The sequence below is a fragment of the Mytilus trossulus genome, chromosome 9 (assembly GCF_036588685.1).
Source record: "Mytilus trossulus isolate FHL-02 chromosome 9, PNRI_Mtr1.1.1.hap1, whole genome shotgun sequence".
Classification (NCBI taxonomy): Eukaryota; Metazoa; Mollusca; class Bivalvia; order Mytilida; family Mytilidae; genus Mytilus; species Mytilus trossulus.
In genome coordinates, this window is record NC_086381.1 from 8,557,661 (window position 1) to 8,576,757 (window position 19,097).

A 19,097-nucleotide genomic window follows, 5' to 3' on the forward strand; every position below is an offset into this window, starting at 1 on the left:
AGTGTCCATGAAGTCCTAAATTCAGAATGTAGATTTTAGTCTATTGCAGCATAAAATATATCATAGCATAGCATTTACTATTCTTTAATGACAGGGGATACCTGAGGTCACCCCCCTGAAAAAACCAACGCAAAATACAACCAAACCATCTCCAATGAACAAGTTTACCTGAACAAACACATAACATAACAATACAACGTCAATGAAGTGCTACATCTAGAATGAAAGAATTATTTAATTACATCATAATTATATTACCAAGCAATGTATCTATTTTGTTAGGTTGTTTTGTTTTTTTTTTGGTATTAAGTCACATTACAACGTGGTATTAAGATTGATCAATATAGGGAACTATATTTTCGTGCGAAATAATCGAAGACCAATTTCCCCGGTTACCTAAGGGCATTAATTACATCGGGGCCTACATCAGCGAACCTTTCTTCCACCTGCAAAGGAAGTGAGTATTTATAAATCCGCACAGTAAAAAAGAAATAAAGTCAATACCTTGTTGCATATTCGAGTGCCTTCCTAAATGTAAATCAACTTTCAAAGGAACATATTTTATGACACATTACTTCTAATAATATATTGTTACCGGTACTTCATGACAGGAAAAGCATGTCATTTGGTAATAAACTTAGAACATATAGACTTTTTAAAAATAATATAAGTTTTGAACCCTATTTGTCTATGGGAAATAGAAATCTGAGAATTCAGATGACAAAATTTAGAATTAGTAACCACAATCTTGAAATAGAAAGAGGTAGATACAGAGGTCTTCAGGCAACAGATAGAATTTGTAATCTTTGTAAAAATGGAGTGGAAGATGAACCACACTTTTTACTTGAATGTAAATCTTTAGAAAATGAGAGAGAGTCAATTTTATCAAATATAGTTAAAACTTTTAAAAATTTTAAGAATCTAGACATTCATTCACAATTTATATGGCTCATGTCTAATGAAGATAACTATATATTGAATCAAGTATGTAATTTGATTAATAATTTAAATACTGTAAGAAAACAAATTCTAGAAACTTAATTAGAATTGCTAATATTGTTAATATTTTATTTTACTTTTATATATCCATGTTTACTATGGGTACACTACTGCCAAAGGTTTGTCTGTTATTCGCAGCTAGATTGGATCTTATTTAATATGAACTTCAGGGCTAACTGTATTTGTCAATCTCATTGATAATAATAATAATTATAAATATATAAAAAAAAAAATGTATAGATATATATAACTATATATATATCACATATTGATGTTTTGGGTTTTTTTTTTATGATTTTCTTTTGTTTAACATAATCATTGTAATCATTGTAATCAAATGTACATTTAAATTTATCTTTATTATTCTGCTTGTAATGGGCGTCTTTAATTGACAATAAAATATTGAATTGAATTGAATTGAATTGTATCTCTAACAAATGTAAAACTCAAATAAAATATTAAAAAAAAAATATATATATATATATATTGTAATACAAATGGTATTCGATAGTGCACATAAAGGAACTATATTTTAGAAGCTAAAACTAATAGACAACTTTCGAGTTCAATGCATTTCCGTTTTAGTTAACGTCATTTGTCCGTTTAGGGGTGTCGTCACTTCCATTCCAATGTTGAGCGAGTGGCTGGAAACTATATTTATATATTGTACGAATTATTCGGCAAATTGAATTCCCAAAATTGACAATCAGCACTGCTGTCATTAGGGAATTGTCATAAAGTACCTACAGAACAACAATTATTTCTAGTTTATCCTGTACAATGACGAACACTAAGACGCTTGATGAACGTAAATAGTGCAGGGATACAGGCGACCCCCTCTATCTGGTAAATGACGTCATAAAAGCGCGTATAATTGACGATTTTTTTCCGGTAACGGATAAACTCGAAAGTGGTAAACGTTGAGACATTCGAGCAAGTACATGTTACTTTCCCAAATACCTATTGTAGTAGAGTTCATCTACTAATAATATATTAGAGTTCACCTACTTAAAAGTTCAATAATTATTTCAAGTATCACTTCGCTATAGTTTTCAATATTAATATTGCGGAAACATAATCAACACTCGTTCACACTTTAAAGACTATTAATAGTCTCCTGCATCGTATTCTAATAAGAAGGTTTGCACACCTGAACTAAGAAGTCCATATAAAGGGCCTAACAAACTATGAAACACAAAGTTGATAACCTGTGAAATACTGCGCTTGGCCATTTTTATCAATGAAAAATCCTGTCGTATGTTTAATCTATCCTGAATCACCCTGAGTTGTTTTTCTAGTTCAGTGGTAAATAGCCACAACTCAATTTGACCATTGATAACTTCTGCAGACGTCCTCTTGAAATTTTCCTCCATTTTGTTTATGTATCTTTTCTGTTGGTATATGTCATCTCTTAAACTATCAACTTCTGCAGTCTTTCTCCTGAAATTTATCGCCATGTCGTCTATGTCACCAATTAGTTTTTTAACATAAAATGCAAAACAAACAGAACAAATAAACAACAATAAAATATATCCAGTACGTGTACAAGAATGTTTGAGTAGGAAAAATAAGCACTTGCAACAGCACATCCTTGCGGTTTGAATTTAAGCAACAGATTTATTTTATTTTGAATTGAAAGCAAACAAATTATAACTAAAAATAACCTACTCGGATGGTTTAAAAAAATATGTAATTATCGTTTCAATTATTTTTTTAATTGAATAATGAGGTGACCAAAATACCATAAGTTAAAGTTCGTAGTATAATAAAGACTACTTTACTTCTTTATTTGTGTGAACTACATGGTAATTATATAATTGACGATCACGCACTTTTCGATGTAAATCAAAATTTGATTTTTTAAGTCCTTTGATTTCGTTCAAGATTTCGTTCAAGATTTCCCAAACTAGTTTGACAGCGAAATATTCCTTTAGTGCATAAACGCATAATTTTTTGACATATTTGTTCCCTTTAAATTTAAAAGAACACTTTAAACTTTGACTACACACACTTAGATTTAAATGTTGTTATTTTTTATCTAAATGTCATTATCCGACTACTATTTTTGGTGTAGCAAAACTTTCAAATTGTAGTTATCGACTTTTTGTAACTTGAAAATCCATTGTGGAAACATTAAAAGGACAGTTTTATATGGAATGACTGCAAAACCAATATTACAAGGCAACATCTAAAAATTGACAGACTTAGTGCACACTTACTCCTTTTAACTTGAATTTTATTTAGTCTGTTAGGTATCAGTATTCATGTTGTTTTTATTGGGTTTGGTATATTAACTTTTTTACGTTTCGTGCATAATTCTGGCGTATTACAGCCGATTCCATTGAGTGTGTAGACAAAAGTAATATATTTGGTTAGCTTGCTTGCTAGCTGAACATTGAAGACATTATTAGGTCAGGTAAACTACCCATTTTTAAAAGTAGACTAGTCCAAAAGATAACCAATCTATTTGTCTGTAGGACTAGGTTTCTTTGAAACGAGAGTAGTCTAACTTACCTTATAATTGCTTCACGGTTCTGCTAGCAAGCAAGCTATACAAAGATATTACATTTGCTTACACATTCAATGGAATCTGATGTAAAGGTTACGAGCGCATTGTACACTGGATATACATACACTATACTGGAATTGTCCTTAAAACATTGTTGTGACGTCATTCTATTGTTTTACCTGTTCTTTATTTCAGTGATTGGACTATCATTTACCTGTAAGAAACCATTATGTCACCTTTAGCTGTCCAATATTTTTAAGAATAGCCCTCCTCTTTCTTAAAAATATTGGACAGCTAAAGGTAGCATAACTGATTCTTACAGGTAAATGATAGTTAAATCACTCAAATAAAAAACCTATTAATTACCCCAATTGTTTTCATCTTGTAAACATTAAATACAACCAAAGAACAAATGACAATTAAAAAAAAACAACATTTGATTAAAAGTCACTTTCCAATACAATAACTTTGTCACTCATCAAAACGATTTCTTGAGGAAAAAATAACTTTCAAATTGATTTTTAACACATCCAATACTTACATCACAGCCATTTTCTCATGTTTTGGGGTTGTCTCTTTTAAGACTAATTCAATAAGTTGATTAATATGCTCGTTGAAAGTCTTGTTCTTTGGATTTTATGAATTTATTTCTTTTTTCAAAAGGGTTATCCTCATCCTTCTTTAGGCTATCAAAATTGACCTCTGGTGTTGCTCTTATTCTTCCTAACATCATTTTTAACTACAATTAAAAATGAATAAAGCAATGAAGTAATTCTTTTTAAATTTGATAGATCATGCTACAATACAAGGGCCATGAACAAACTAAACCTTATCCTGTGTAGAAGTGCGAATCTTGAACTTCCTTTATGAACTAGGGGACTATAATAGTTTTAATAATATTCAAATTTCTAAATTGATTTAGAAGTATTGTTTTTTTAAGTCTGATATTATTGCTTAAATATGAATATAATGCTACACTTCGCTTATGAACCACGATGAATATGGAAAGTAGAATAAAGGAAGACATTACCGCATTTTATCTGTCAAACAAACCAATCGTGTTTCCGATTCGCACTTTTTTTTTGCAGTGATTGTTTTATGAGAGATTTTTTTTTCAAAATAATATCGAGACAAGAATATATTTCGGTAACATTTATTAAACACAAAGGACTCAATAAACAAATAAACGAAAAAAGAGCGACACGACCTTGCAGAAAGAAAAAAACCAGAAAGGGGGGGGTGTATTTAGGTGGTACCGTTTGGGTACAGTCTCTTGAAAATTCCAATAAAAGAATATAACTGATTGCATGTTGCTATTTCTTCATTTGTTCATATCAATTAATATATATTTGTAATAAAATCGACTGCGGTGCACTCGATATGGTTCAACAAGAACCTGTTTTCATATCCTATTCTTTTTCTTTTCTCATTCACTTAGTAAAAATAAAACCCACGAAGAAACAAGAAAGTAATATATATATATAAAACTAACCATTATAAACTGCTTTGTCTATATCCTCTTTGTAATCCACACTGAATACTGTATCTGAATAGATTCCAATTACACCTTTGATTTTAATCCAAAGTTTGAAACAACACAATCACTAATACATGCAACGACATCTTTTTCTTCGTTTTTGCATTTAAAATATATTTTCATCATTTTATCCATTTTGAAACACAAACCGTATGTAATGGTATTCACGGAAACTATGAGCAGAAAATGTGAGTAGTCCTTGCGCACGTAAAAAGCATGATACGCATACCCTGTGACTGTGTCTTATTCTTCATGTAGCAATACATGTTGTTTACCTTCAGCTGTATTTTCTTTTAGTCTATTTGTTTTAAGTTTAGTTATTGTTGAAAGGGGCCAACATGTAGGATATATTTTAATGTAAAGAAAGTTTATTCACAAAACAATTTTCATACTTGATGAAAAAAAATCTTTGCTGGCTTTTTCTTTTATTTTAACTTTTATCGACGTGTTAAACAATGTTTTAAGTAAGATATAAGCCTCTAACAGTCCATTCTGTTAAATATTGAACAGGTCTTCGGCCTGCGGCCTCAGACCTGTCCAATATTTTACAGAATGGACAGTTATCGGCTTATATCCCTTACAGAATATGTTATGTGGCAAAGTCAGTAAAATCATTTAAATTTCATTCATTTAATCTTGCTTTTTCAATAACTTCAGCAGTTGCAAATCCCCAAATGAAACACGAAATGACACAAGCAAAGAAATAGTGCACTTATTAGATACATTACCGCATTAGTTCGCTTCATCCTGTTATTTTATTATCGTTTACAAGTTGTTGGTATAACGAAAGAATCCAAATTAAAAATGAGCATTTGCATAACAGGAAACTTTTATGTTCCATTTGCAATAAATCATTTATTCACTTGGCAATGCATATATGATATAGCAAATGTTTTTATTTATTACTGCATTTTCATAAATAGCTATAGCAAATGCAGTTTTATTGCTTATAACATGCACCATTTTTAGTCCTCAAAGTGTGGATGAAAAGAATGCAAATGACACTTTAATAGCAGGAAAAACATGACTGCACAAAGTGAACAAAATAATATACGAAAACATTCAAAGCACTAAAGTATACTGAACATCGGATGACCGCAAAGTCTTGTGTGTGGTCCGACAAGCACTTGTCTCAGAAAACGAAATCATATCTCTATACCTGAAAGTAAGGTTAGCTTACAGCTGTATAATGGGATTTTTCTGAGACAAGATCGTTCACGGACGATGAATAAATGACATGGAATTGAACCTTAACGTAAAAATTATTATATTTTAGTGATACAAATCAGTATACTGTTTTTCTCGAATAATATTTATGACATTTTTATATGTACAACACAGTTTTACAAAACTACTTGTAAAACTTTGGAAATAATATCTGTGTAGTGATGCTCGAAATCAAATGTTTGAAATCCAAAAAAAAATATAAAACTTTCTATAGCCAAAATAACACCATGATAAGTTGTAATATTCATTTCCAAATATGTTATTATGGTGTTAGAAGGATTGGTCAAATTAATATATGTCAAGAAAAGTGATTATTAACTACGGTAAAAACACTTTTAAGCTTTATGTTCAGTGCATCTCATTTTCGCGGTTTTCGTTTCAAGGCATCTCATTTTCGTGGTTTTGATCAACAATCAATGGAAATTGCACATTGCATTTTACAAAGAGAATTACAGAAAATATTTTGCAAAGGAAATAGAAAAGCATTACATTCAAGGAAATCAATGGCTTTGCTGTAATCAACAGTTCAACTATGCACACTGATCATAAGCAACGTTCTTTATATGTTACAAATATATTTCCTTCTACAACCAAGACATCATAAAAATCAAAAGATGATATTCACAGAAAGCTGTTATGGTTGTAATTAAATAGAAAAATATGGTTCGTATCTCCCATTGTTTAACCAATCCTCTATTTTATTGTAACTGCTGCCTTGTAATATATGAAGTTGGGTTTGCTTGTCTTCGCCATCTTGATACTGCGCATCATATGGAAACAATTATACCAGGATGTAATTAATTTTCATTTTCAAACTCCTTTTTCAATTAGGGTATTCGTTTTAAAAGGTGTAACACAGTGCATAATACAAACCAACTGAAGTATAGATACACTTCATAAGAAAGAAGATACATAGTGTTATACCATTTGAAATTGTATAGTGACGGGGGGAATGAGAGCATACAAAACTTAAGATATGTTGAAAAAGAAGCAGAAATTTTATTTCACAGCAGGTCACCTACATGTACAAACTCTTCAGAGAGCAATTGAATGATTCTTAGACGTCGAGAGATAATATGACTCACACCACAAAAAGCATCTTTGTAAACGTCTCATTTATAAGTGGACGTGGCTGTGTATTTATAATACATCCTGGACATCTAAATGAAATTCCAAATTGAGCAAGGGTTTCAATTGAACGAGATATTTCTGTATCTCACTCAACTCTTGGGATTGAAATTTCTCTATACATTTAAAACACCTCTAACAGACAATACCTGACATGTTGCAAGGGTTTGATAAACTTAAAAAACGTATCAATTTTCTGAAACAGATGTGCATTTTTACAAATATTGTCAATTCGCTCAGCAGTCCTAGAAGTGTATGAAATATTTGCCACTGGAAGCTAAAGCATCAAATTATAATTCAATGACTTTAGTAGGCTACATACACGGTGGGTATGGTTGTCCTGCGAGAGAACGTACTGTGCTGGTGATTCGGTCCTGACGGGTGCTGGTGATCAATGAAAAAATGTAAACGAAGACGAAAATGATGATTTTTGACGTTTTTACTCATAAAAAGTGGAAGAAAACAGTTGGGTTATTTCAATTTCGTTTCTTATGGGTTCATATGTAAACCATTTTAAAAAAAATGACCCTCTAAACTGTTTCAGTAAGCGTAATACAAAAATGCTCATTTTCAGAAAATCTCGAACTGAAAAAATAAAACAAAAATGCTCATAGAGTTCGCTTTCTATGCCGCAATCCACACGACAAAACAATTTTGTGAAAAAACATTGCAATTTATTAAAATTTAGCATTTTCTCAATGTATTCATGTCCTGATACTGTGCTGGTGTGTTCTGTCATTGTGCTGGTGGGTCCTGATACGGTGCTGGTGATTTTGGATAAGAAGTTGGTCATATTTGAAACAAATGTTACAAAATCAATAAAATTAGCCAGATAATTGTTGCCAACAGAATCTATGACTCCTATTTTAGCTCTTGTGCATCCATTTGGCTGTTTAATATGTGTTTTCAAATGATCTGAACTTGTATTACATAATAACATAAAAGGGCAACATCTTTCGTCCAATATCAGATAACAATATATAGTATCTAATTAAAAATAAGTTAAAAATTCCACAATACTATATAATAATTCTTTATTCCGTAAGCAAATATACAGCTCATAGGATTAAATACATACACAAATTATACAGTTTACATAAACATATACAGCATTAATATATAGCGGAGTTTGGCATACAATTTACATTGGTAATAAAGGTACATAACAAAATCATTGTTATAATTCATTGTATGTGTCAATTTGTTCGAAAAAAGTCGAAAAGAAGAGACTTGTTTTAATGTCATGATTATATGTCGCTTTCTAGATCTATGCTTAGCTTTTATATCAGATGACAGGGACTCCTCACCCTGATGACCCTGCTGCCTTTCATAACTTTATCCGTATACATATATTAATAGATAAACAAAATGCTGCATGCAACACGTATTTTAGTATTTAAAATGATTCGTTGTAACGAGAATATTTGTGGTGAATAGAAACTGTGAGGATCACAATCTTAAATTGCTTATAAATGTTGCTGGAACCAGTTTCGTTATCTGATCTGAATTTTCTGAAATGTGCAAGGTAGATAGACATTTTGATTTTTTTTACTCGGTAATGAACCATTGTGTTGATCCCATGCTAAACATAACAAAAATCTCTGTACAAAGGTCTGTGAATTTTTTACAAAAATAGTGATTTTATTTTCACTAAATTCTCTTTTTCTACTAAATACAATAATGAACTATAAATAATAATGCTTTGCAAGAAGTTTCCCCTTGATATATGTACAAAATTATATCTCTATTATTCATTGTCTGTGCTGTTTTGATACTATTGTAGTTTGCACATTTCGGAATTGACAGGCCACAGGAGGGGTCATAAACCGTACACGAAAAGATAAAATATTGATATAAGTACTTAATTTGCATCTTTGAACCCCCACCCCGGCTTGTTTTTTTAGGAGCCTGGGTTGTCTAAAAATTGTCGATTACAGACAGCCGAGTACGCATTTTACTTTCCAGGCGTGTTATTATATAAATAACACATAGCTGAGAGGGTGATAGAGCAGATTGGTACCCCGAGAAAACATTGTCAACCGCGGCGAAGCCAAGGTTGACAATGCTTTTTCAAGGGGTACCAATCTGCTCTATCACCCTCTCAGCTATGTGTTATTTAATTTATTATACTGAACGTCCTACCATTTTTGTTTTTTACAGATAAATTTTATTTCAAAAGGATTTTCTATGACGTCACGTACATAACAACGTTACGAGTATTAGAAACAAGATGTTTTTTTTTTTTTTATTTTGACAGTTAAATAATAAAATTTGATCCAAAACGTCAAACTTAAGCATTTTATTCAACTACTTGATGTAAATTCAATCCATTGTCCTTTAAATTGTCGATTTTTGATTGGTTGAGACGAGAGGGTAACATTCAAAAAAATTGTCACCCTCTCAGCTATGTGATAGAGTAAAATGACACCCTCGTATTAGCCAATCAAAATATGGCATTTTAACGTGAAGTATAATAATGTTGATTGTTAAAGTCCTGAAAACTACATTTTAATATAATAATTCTATGAATTCACAATATAAAAAAATGCAAAAAAAAAAATGAATGAAGTGAAATATCTTAGTAAGGAGTCATTACTACAGAGATGGTGTGTTTGACACACAAAACTTTTAAAAAAGCTTAGTGATATTACCAATATTAAAATAAAAGTGCATTTGAGTTGGGTATTTTTTCCATTTACTCATTTTCAATTATAATCAAGGCACATTTTATTTTTATTCATGAAAAATATTTATATATAGAAAAGAAGGACACATTGTTCACTTCCTCCCCCGTAATTCATTATCAAAAATATTTATTTTGAAATGAAAAAAGCTAAGAAATCTTAATTTTATTAGTGTTCTCTAGGTTATCTCGTCTTCATTCTCTGACATAATCTAGCCTGCCCTTTCATAAAATAGTGATTTTTTTTTAGTGTTCTATCGAACTTTCGAATTTTATTTTACCTGATAGATACCGTTTAGACACAAAAAAATTGTTGGAAAAATCTTACAGCAAGTGATTCTTAATAGCTATAAGATAATTTTTTTCTTTTACAATACAACTTTTAAATCTTACGGGAAACTATTCCAAGCTTTCACTGTAACCTCGCTCTAACCTATATCCATCCCCCCCCCCCCCCCCGCAATACTTTTGTCATTCTTATAGTCACCACTCAATTGTTCACAAACAAATGTGTATTAAGCTACTAAAGACATGATTCAAACGCTCAGAAAGTCCTTTGTTCTATATTTTTGCTCTCCATTTTTATGCAAAATCTTTTACATTTTTATTTTATGGGTTATTGTTGAAGGTCGTACGATGGCGTATGGTTGTTAACACATACTTCCTTTGGTTTCTTATGGAAATTTGTCCATTGACAACAAACATACCACATCATCTACTTTATATGAGTATTGTATAAATAACAACTTATTTTGGTGATCTTGCAAAATGATCGTAATCCCGAAAATCGTAAACATATTTTCTTATCTTAAAAGGGGGCAAGAAGGGTTCCATTAACAGGCCAATAAATAAGATAACAGTTAGTTTAATTTTTTTTTTTTAAAAGGGGTATTTTTTCTCTCATTATAACAGTAAACAGATTCACAACAATGTCAATTTCAAGAAAGCAGACAACAGCTAATAAGTCAATAACAGTACATCATCAATGATCTTGAATATATGCCACTTTTAACTAAAATATAAAAGCACAGAACCAGGACATAGGAGCACAGAACCAGGACCGTTTTTCTTATCACCAGCACAGCGTCAGGACAATTCCGTTTAACGAACTTGCACGACTTTTGCAATATAATATTGTTGTAATATACTTTGCATGGTACTTATGACACATCAGAGAAAAATTAAGCAACAAAACAGTCGTTTTATTGCCGTTCTGATACAATGTAAACAAACCCACCAGCACAGAATCAGGACCCACCAGCACCCGTCAGGACCAAATCACCAGCACAGTACGTTCTCTCGCAGGACAACCATACCCACCGTGACATACGGACCGTCAAACGAATACTTGCAGTGGTTCCTTAACATAATGCTCTTCGTACACGAATTATTGAACAGTTTCTTAAAATGTAGGTGCACATTGCCGTACATTCTTTTTACACGAAAATTCGGGATAACTTCCTCATTCTGACATATATGACTGCGTAGATTCGTATAAATACCACAAGGCCAACCAGACGCCCACTTTTTAAATTATTAATTTTTTTGGTACTAACTTTAGTGATTCTTTAGTCAGAATCGAAGTGACATACCATTAAGTACTGAAGGATTGGTTTTAAATAATGTCAAACAATAAATAAAAAGGATTAAATTTAAGTAACCGTGAACTTCTAATGCTTTTCGTTAATACATATTATCATATATATCGAGATGATATTTCATAAAAATCTAGGAGTGAATGTTATCTGATACCAGGAAATGTTTTTTTTTGTTGGCTCAATGTCGACCAGAAACGTTTACTAATCCATTTTAATGTCCACAATTAATAAGGTTACCGAAATGATATCTTTAACGGGAAACTTTGAGCATTTCCTAGTAATTTAAAAAATGGGTTGATTCACATTGGGGAAACACCGAATTCTTATTACCCGTGTACATGTTTCGTTGGATCATTTGTGATGAATTACGCGCCTAAAATGTAAAAAACTATGAAACAAAAGCAACAAATAGCACATTCTATAATTTTCCATCAACTAAACTGCCATTATGATATTCCCAAATGTGTTTTATTTTATTCAAATTACTTAGTCTCATTACTATACAATAATGATAAAAGTTCTGATCAATCAATCGGAAACTATAAGAATAGAATGTTTACAAGACTATAACAGTTTAATTGATAAATCTTGCTTCGAGTATTTTCTAAAATAAGGTACAAATAAGAAATATATCAATTACTGTGGAGAGTGACGTTGATTCATTAATTTCATTTGAATATTCATTGAATGAAACTTATTCATTAAGTTTTTGGAATTGGTGATTAGAATGAGATTGCGCAAAATTCATACATTTATGACGAATAAATTTTGGGAAAAAGTGTTTATAAGCTCTGAGTGATCCGGACAGCAAAATAAATTTGACAGTCATTCAAGTGGTGCTAGACTTGATTTTTAGACGTATTTATTTCTAAAAGGATAAAATTTGACAGCCAGGTTTTAATAATAATGAACTGGAAGCTTCTTGGGATCGCCATACTTGGTTGTTTTTTGAATGGATTATCAAGTCAAAAAATATTTCCAAGGTAATAATTTAACTTATTCACTTTGAAATAAATAGTTTAAAAATTTAATGACTTAATTTCATATAACTTTCTATAAAAGATCAAGAAATATCATACACATGTATCATAGTAATGTGTTGTGTTTTTTTTTAATTATTTTATAACAACTTGTATTAATAGCATTTATTTTCGTATATTTATATAGATTTCATTCATTCGATTATTGATTTCAAATTAGTATAGTCTTTTTATGATCTTGCCATCCATTTAACTACATTACATATTATCTAGATCTTTCGTTCATTATGACTAAAAATTGCATTTCACGAAAAAGAAGCAGTCTTTCGATCATTTTAGTTGACTTCTGGAGCTGGCATGTCAGTAATCGCTAGTAGTCATTCGCCAATCACCGATTTGATTCTGTTATTATACACTTTTTAAACAAATTACTCCCCTTTGTCGATAGTGGACTGGTGTTATACCAGACAAAATTTAATTTTCCCCACGCAAATCATGATAAATCGGAAAGCTTAAAGTCATAAGAAACCTCAAATCAAAAAAAATAATGCATATGTTTTTTATAACTCAATGGATAGTTTTCATTATAAAACTTATGTACATATACTTTTTTCTGAAGAAAATTCTTTAATTTATTCATATTTAGAAGAAATTTACTTTATTTTAATTGCTTGCTTCCAGCAACCAATTCCCCCGACATATTTTCCGTATGCAAAGTGACCTCAGTGTAACCCATCTCGTAAAACTCCGGTGATCACAATACGCATGGATGTCCTTAAAATAAACTATTATCTGAATACACATGTTAAACACGTGCTCTCTTTCCATGCTTTTTTGTTTATTTTTTGTCGATTGTTGACAAACAGGTGACCATCGTTAAACTTCGGCTTCAAAACACGAACTTTAATTACCTGCCATATTTTCACAACAACACTGACCGATTGAAAAAAAAATTGACGATTATACGAAATTTACACGAAAAAAATGATAAATTCGTGCACAGAAGACTAAGTTTATGATGTATGTATGCATTGGTTCAAGAATTGGAAGAACATAATTTTTCACCGGTCACTCGTTTCTTATGACTTTAAATGTTAAATAGATTACGCACAGCTCTCCATTGTCAATGACAATTCATGTCCTTCCTAAGTAAGACAACTTATATAAATGGAACTCTAATGACAGGGTCAATTACAGTATTTGGCAAATAGACTATGTATCATTGTCATTTTGCTTCGTTTCTTCTGTAACATATTCTGACGTCGGACTTCTGTTACATTGTTTGTTTATTCTACATCGACCAGATGTTAAAAGTGAGGTCTGAGATCTCGCATGGCTCGTTTAAACTCGCTGCATTTTTGCGTCTGCCCAAGTCAAAAGCTTTATTAGTCTTGTATGTTGCTTTTTTTTTAATTACTTTAGTTCATCTATGTTTCGGAATCTAGTGTGACGTCCATTTTAACTGAATTGGTACATTTTAAGGGGCTATCTGAAGCCCGGATGCAAGTATTTCTTGCATTGCTGTGGAATCATTGATGGCCTTGGACAGTTTTCTGCTCTTTGGTCGGGTTGTCGACACATTTCTCGTTTCCATTTTCCATTTTATTAGATATTACACACATGTAATTTTTTTCTTCGTAAAGAAATTTGCAAATTTTATAACTATCTCTCACTTAAATGTACAATTTTAAAAAGCACTGTTAGATGTTTAAAGTCTCGAATCTGACGTTTATTACAGTATTTCAATACCAGAACACTTTGCTTCTTAAAATTATATGTTGATATACCAAATAAAACTCTTAAATCTAATTCATTAGAAATAGCTTTATACATTCGAGATAATGATTTTTTTTTTGTATAGAAAGAATTTTAAAACGAATATTTAAAAAATGTGCTGAAACATATTAAAATAATAAAAAAAATAATTATGTAGAGTTTCCATTTACATCTCACAAAGAGTTTAACTTGTTTTGCCCTATCTACGACAGTAGAGGACATTAGGTTTTACGGTCTGTGTGTCCGTACGTCCGTTCGTTCGTCCGTCTGTCCCGCTTTAGGTTAAAGTTTTTGGTCAAGGTAGTTTTGATGAAGATGATATCTAATCAACTTACAACTTAGTACACATGTTCACTATGATATGATCTTTCTTATTTTAATGCAAAAATAACCAGTTTAACCACAATTTAACGGTCCATTCAAGATAAAAAATAAAAGTGCAAGTGGAGAATCCGTGTACTATGGACAAATTGTTGTTTAAATGATAATTTTAAAAGATTTTTTTTTTATTTCAGAGCACGGCGTCAAATGAGTGAGCGTTGGTTAGATCATTACAGAACATTGGTGGCCTTACATGCTTTAAATGCCACCGATTATAGAGTGTGTGGGAATGTGATAGGGTGTGGATTAGTGGATATTGAAAAAAGGTTTGTTATGCTTTCATTTACACCTCGTGATCAGTTGATTCACGATTTGCCAGTGTATTTTCTCAGTGCTTCGATTTAGTAAATTATATAAGCCTGGTACCTTTGATAACTATTTACACCACTGGGTCGATGCCATTGCTGGTGGACGTTTCGTCTCCGAGGGTATCACCAGCCCAGTAGTCAACACTTCGGTGTTGATATGAATATCAATAATGTGGTCATTTTTATAAATTTCCTGTTTACAAAACTTTAAATTTTCGAAAAACTAAGGATTTATTTATCCCAGTCATAGATTACCTTAGCCGTATTTCATTTTGGCACAACTTTTTGGAATTCTGGATCCTCAATGCTCTTCAACTTTGTACTTGTTTGGCTTTATAAATATTTTGATATGAGCGTCACTGATGAGTCTTGTGTAGACGAAACGCGCGTCTGGCGTACTAAATTATATAATCCTGGTACCTTTGATAACTATATTCAGAACTATTTCCCTATGTTTACGTATCAACATCCATTTCCACTACACTGCAAACACCACTTGTCGTTCCGCCAAACACGTACATGGTATAACTCCATTTGGAGTTTATAGCACTTTGATGGTGTTTTTTTTTTTATTTGTATCTGGATATATGGCATTTTATCTTCGTTGAATTGTTAAATGCATTGACATTTTGATATCATGTACAATTGTGACCTCATAGTTTAACTATCAGAGTAATTAAGATCACAGAAGAGTCAAATGATCATTATTTGTAAAGTACGATCATACCTGTTTTTTAATTTTTCAGTCAATGCTTCAGAGCTCTACGGTAGAGCAAACATGTTATCCTTACCGTTATGAAGATACGCAAATGGCGCCATTCTCAAAGTCTATATTTAATAACACAAGTGTACTGTAGATCAAGTAATCAAAGTGCAAACATTGATGGGATAAATGTAAATTGCAATTTGAAGAAATCACACTTTTATATGCTTGTGATTCAATTGTTGAGCCCTAAACAATACTATACATACAGACATATGTGAAAAACTGAAGTTAACAGCTACCTAGGGATGGAGGAATCTGCATATTACTTTTTTTCAATAATTCTGTATACATATAAATAACCTTCATTATAAGTTTGAAGTGTCGCTCCTTTAGCAAAACACTGAACACTTTGGTTAAGTCAGGCTAGTATTGACCTAAACTATTCAGTTGTATTGACCGTTGACCTGTTTTTAACTCATAAATTGATCTATATTACCCTTGTCAAATCAATTATGAACAGAAGAACCAATACAAAGTCGGTTGAAAACGATTGTTGACCTTTATATAATGCCAAAGTGCGAGTTTATGGTTGGTTTTGGCTGTTTTAAAGGGAAACATTGGTAATTATGCAACTACGTTGTATCTTCATTGTCCTATAGCTGATGTTCCTTAAGCCTAGATATATGATCATCTGACAATGGGACAAAGGCGGATGCTGACCTTTCGGTAATGTCCAAGTGCGTGTTTATGTTTGATTTTTTTTTAACTTGCAAAACATTGAAATGCAATATATTCCGCTAGTCTTACGACACAACATCTACTTTACCGAAAATCATACATTACAAATATATGGATTTTTAAAGCTGTTATATTTAAAGATGGGTTTCAACATTTTCCATGTTGGATATTTTCTTTCCTAGCAGCCATGATCACTTATGACTGTTTAGTATAAGCTGTATATGTGCAGAACAGAGGCGGAAAATATGTTTTTTCATTTTGTTTAACTAATGAATAAGTTCAATCAGGTCTCTTTCGTTTGTCATCCTCTCCAACGCAACATTATTTTTCTATAAAACAGAGATGTTAACATAAAACGTATACCATGTCATGTCTGGTTAGAGTGACTCTGTCTTTATCAATATTATTGGATAGTCATGTAAGCTTGTTATAGAAACCCTAGTGTTTAGCTTTGTGATTGTTGTTAGGTGTTTTAATGACAGAAAAGCACTGGATGTAATTTGGGAGTGTTTCAATTCAATTTAATATAACAATGAAAGAAAGAAATTATCAGAAAGAGACATCTTCGTGTTGAAAACTTTTATGGGATCCAAATATATTAAATCCGTTTATATATATCGTTGATATATGTTTTACAAGGCGAACACTATCAAATGTATTTTCTACATAAAAAAATGTATGTACCAAGTCTGGTATATGACGGTTGTTATCCATTCGTTTGATGTGTTTAAGCTTTTGATTTGCTATTTGATTATGGACTTTCCTTTTCGAATTTTCCTAGGAGTTCAGTATTTTTGTAAGTGTACTGTTTAAGAATACTTCTCTGTTTTTTCCATCTATATTCAATATTCATTTTTTTTTTCAGTGGGAAAAGAAAACGGAGTTACCCTGCTGTTGACCAACCTTTATTTGAACGATCACAGACAATAAAAGACCTACACGAGAGAGGTGGAGAAAGAATGAAAAAAGATATTTACAAAGATTTGCTTTCCGTCATCAGAAAGAATAGAAACATATTTCAAACAATACCAAATGCTCGAGTAAATAGTGAACAAAATAAAAGGTCATTCCTTGATAGACTAACACCAACAAATATACCACAGGTGTATAGAAATTCACATTCCAGTTATAACCAATTGGTCCGAAGGTCATTAGATAATTACATTCCAAAAGTAGCTGATGGGCGTTTCAACAAAGAGATAAGCAATATCAATGATCTCTCTGACAAAAAAGTGCGGCTAACTTTGATGGCTTTACTTCTATCTAAACCAAATTTATAGTTTCAATTGTTGATCAATAATTTCACTTTTCCAGTTGGTTTTTTTTGGCAACCATACTATTTGTTTTTTTCTAACTTGTCCATCTTCAGAAGAAACAACATTTTAAAGATTCAGAAAGGAAAAGAATCTAGTCTAGGAAGAAATGGTTTGATTTACTGCGATAACTCTTCGTTCGGCACTATTTTCATTTTGTCTTTTTCGATTTGTTTGTTTGTACTTCGTGTCGATCTGCTGATTCTAGCTCTATCCAAATGACTTATGCTCTTATGGCATAACCATTGTTAACGGAGGAAAGAGCGACCAGAAACATTTCAAACATTGCCATATCCAATACGTCAGGAGTCTGTATTTCAGTGGGTTTTTTTTAATAATTGTCTACCATTTGTCTTTCCAGTTTATTTTTTTTATCATACATCAGGCCGTTAGTTTTGAAGTGACTTCTTTTGAACTGTTTTATATTTGGTCAAGCGTTTCTGGCTAATGAGACAGCATGTGTTTTAACCATTGTCGACCTTTAAATGAAACTATTATAATCCTTTTTTGACTGGCGGATATTTTTCACACAACTTTTCTTTTATTGTATACAGATACAAATAAGATAGAATGCTGAGACATTGTATGATCTAAGAAAAATCAAATGTTAGTTAGAGCGATTTGTGATGAAAATATTTGATACATAATTTCTGATATCCTTTTATGTACTTGTATTTTAACAATGTTCGTACTTCTGTGGTTTTGAGTACTTCTTCGATGCACAGTATAACTGAGATATTGTGGAGGAGTTATAAAATATTGCCAAATAAACAATATTGTTACCGAGTGATACAATCTGAGTACTCAATTCTATAAAATGACACCCTTAAACGAATGTGTTATTGTTTTAAAAATTGTAAAATAATTAAAATATTTTAAAACTGTAATTTTTTTTGTTTTACTGTATATAGATACAAGGAGATCTTGGTTTATCTGATTTATAAAAGAGGGACAAAAGATACTAGAGGGAACTCAATAATCGAAAATTACCTGACAGTGTAAAGTGTGTGCATTATATACACCACTTGTAATTCGTTAGTCTTGTCACCTCCTAAAACAAATTTGAAATGTAAGTGTTCAATATATAAACTCATCATAGATACCAGGATAAAATTTTGTATTTACGCAAGACGCGCGTTTAGTCTACAAAAAAAACTCATCAGTAACGCTCAATTCCCCAAAAAATTAAAAAGGCCAAATAAATTACAAAGTTG

At 31.4% G+C, this 19,097-nt stretch overlaps 1 protein-coding gene across 1 annotated transcript; it reads left to right on the plus strand.

The window, feature by feature from the left end:
- Positions 1 to 12,259: 12,259 nt before the first annotated feature.
- On the plus strand, positions 12,260 to 18,662 carry LOC134683550 (uncharacterized). Its single transcript, XM_063542861.1, has 3 exons — positions 12,260 to 12,664; positions 14,953 to 15,084; positions 17,436 to 18,662. Exons 1-3 carry the CDS (start codon positions 12,588 to 12,590, stop codon positions 17,848 to 17,850), a joined length of 624 nt encoding a protein of 207 aa, XP_063398931.1. The 5' UTR covers positions 12,260 to 12,587; the 3' UTR covers positions 17,851 to 18,662.
- The last annotated feature ends 435 nt before the right edge of the window (positions 18,663 to 19,097 follow it).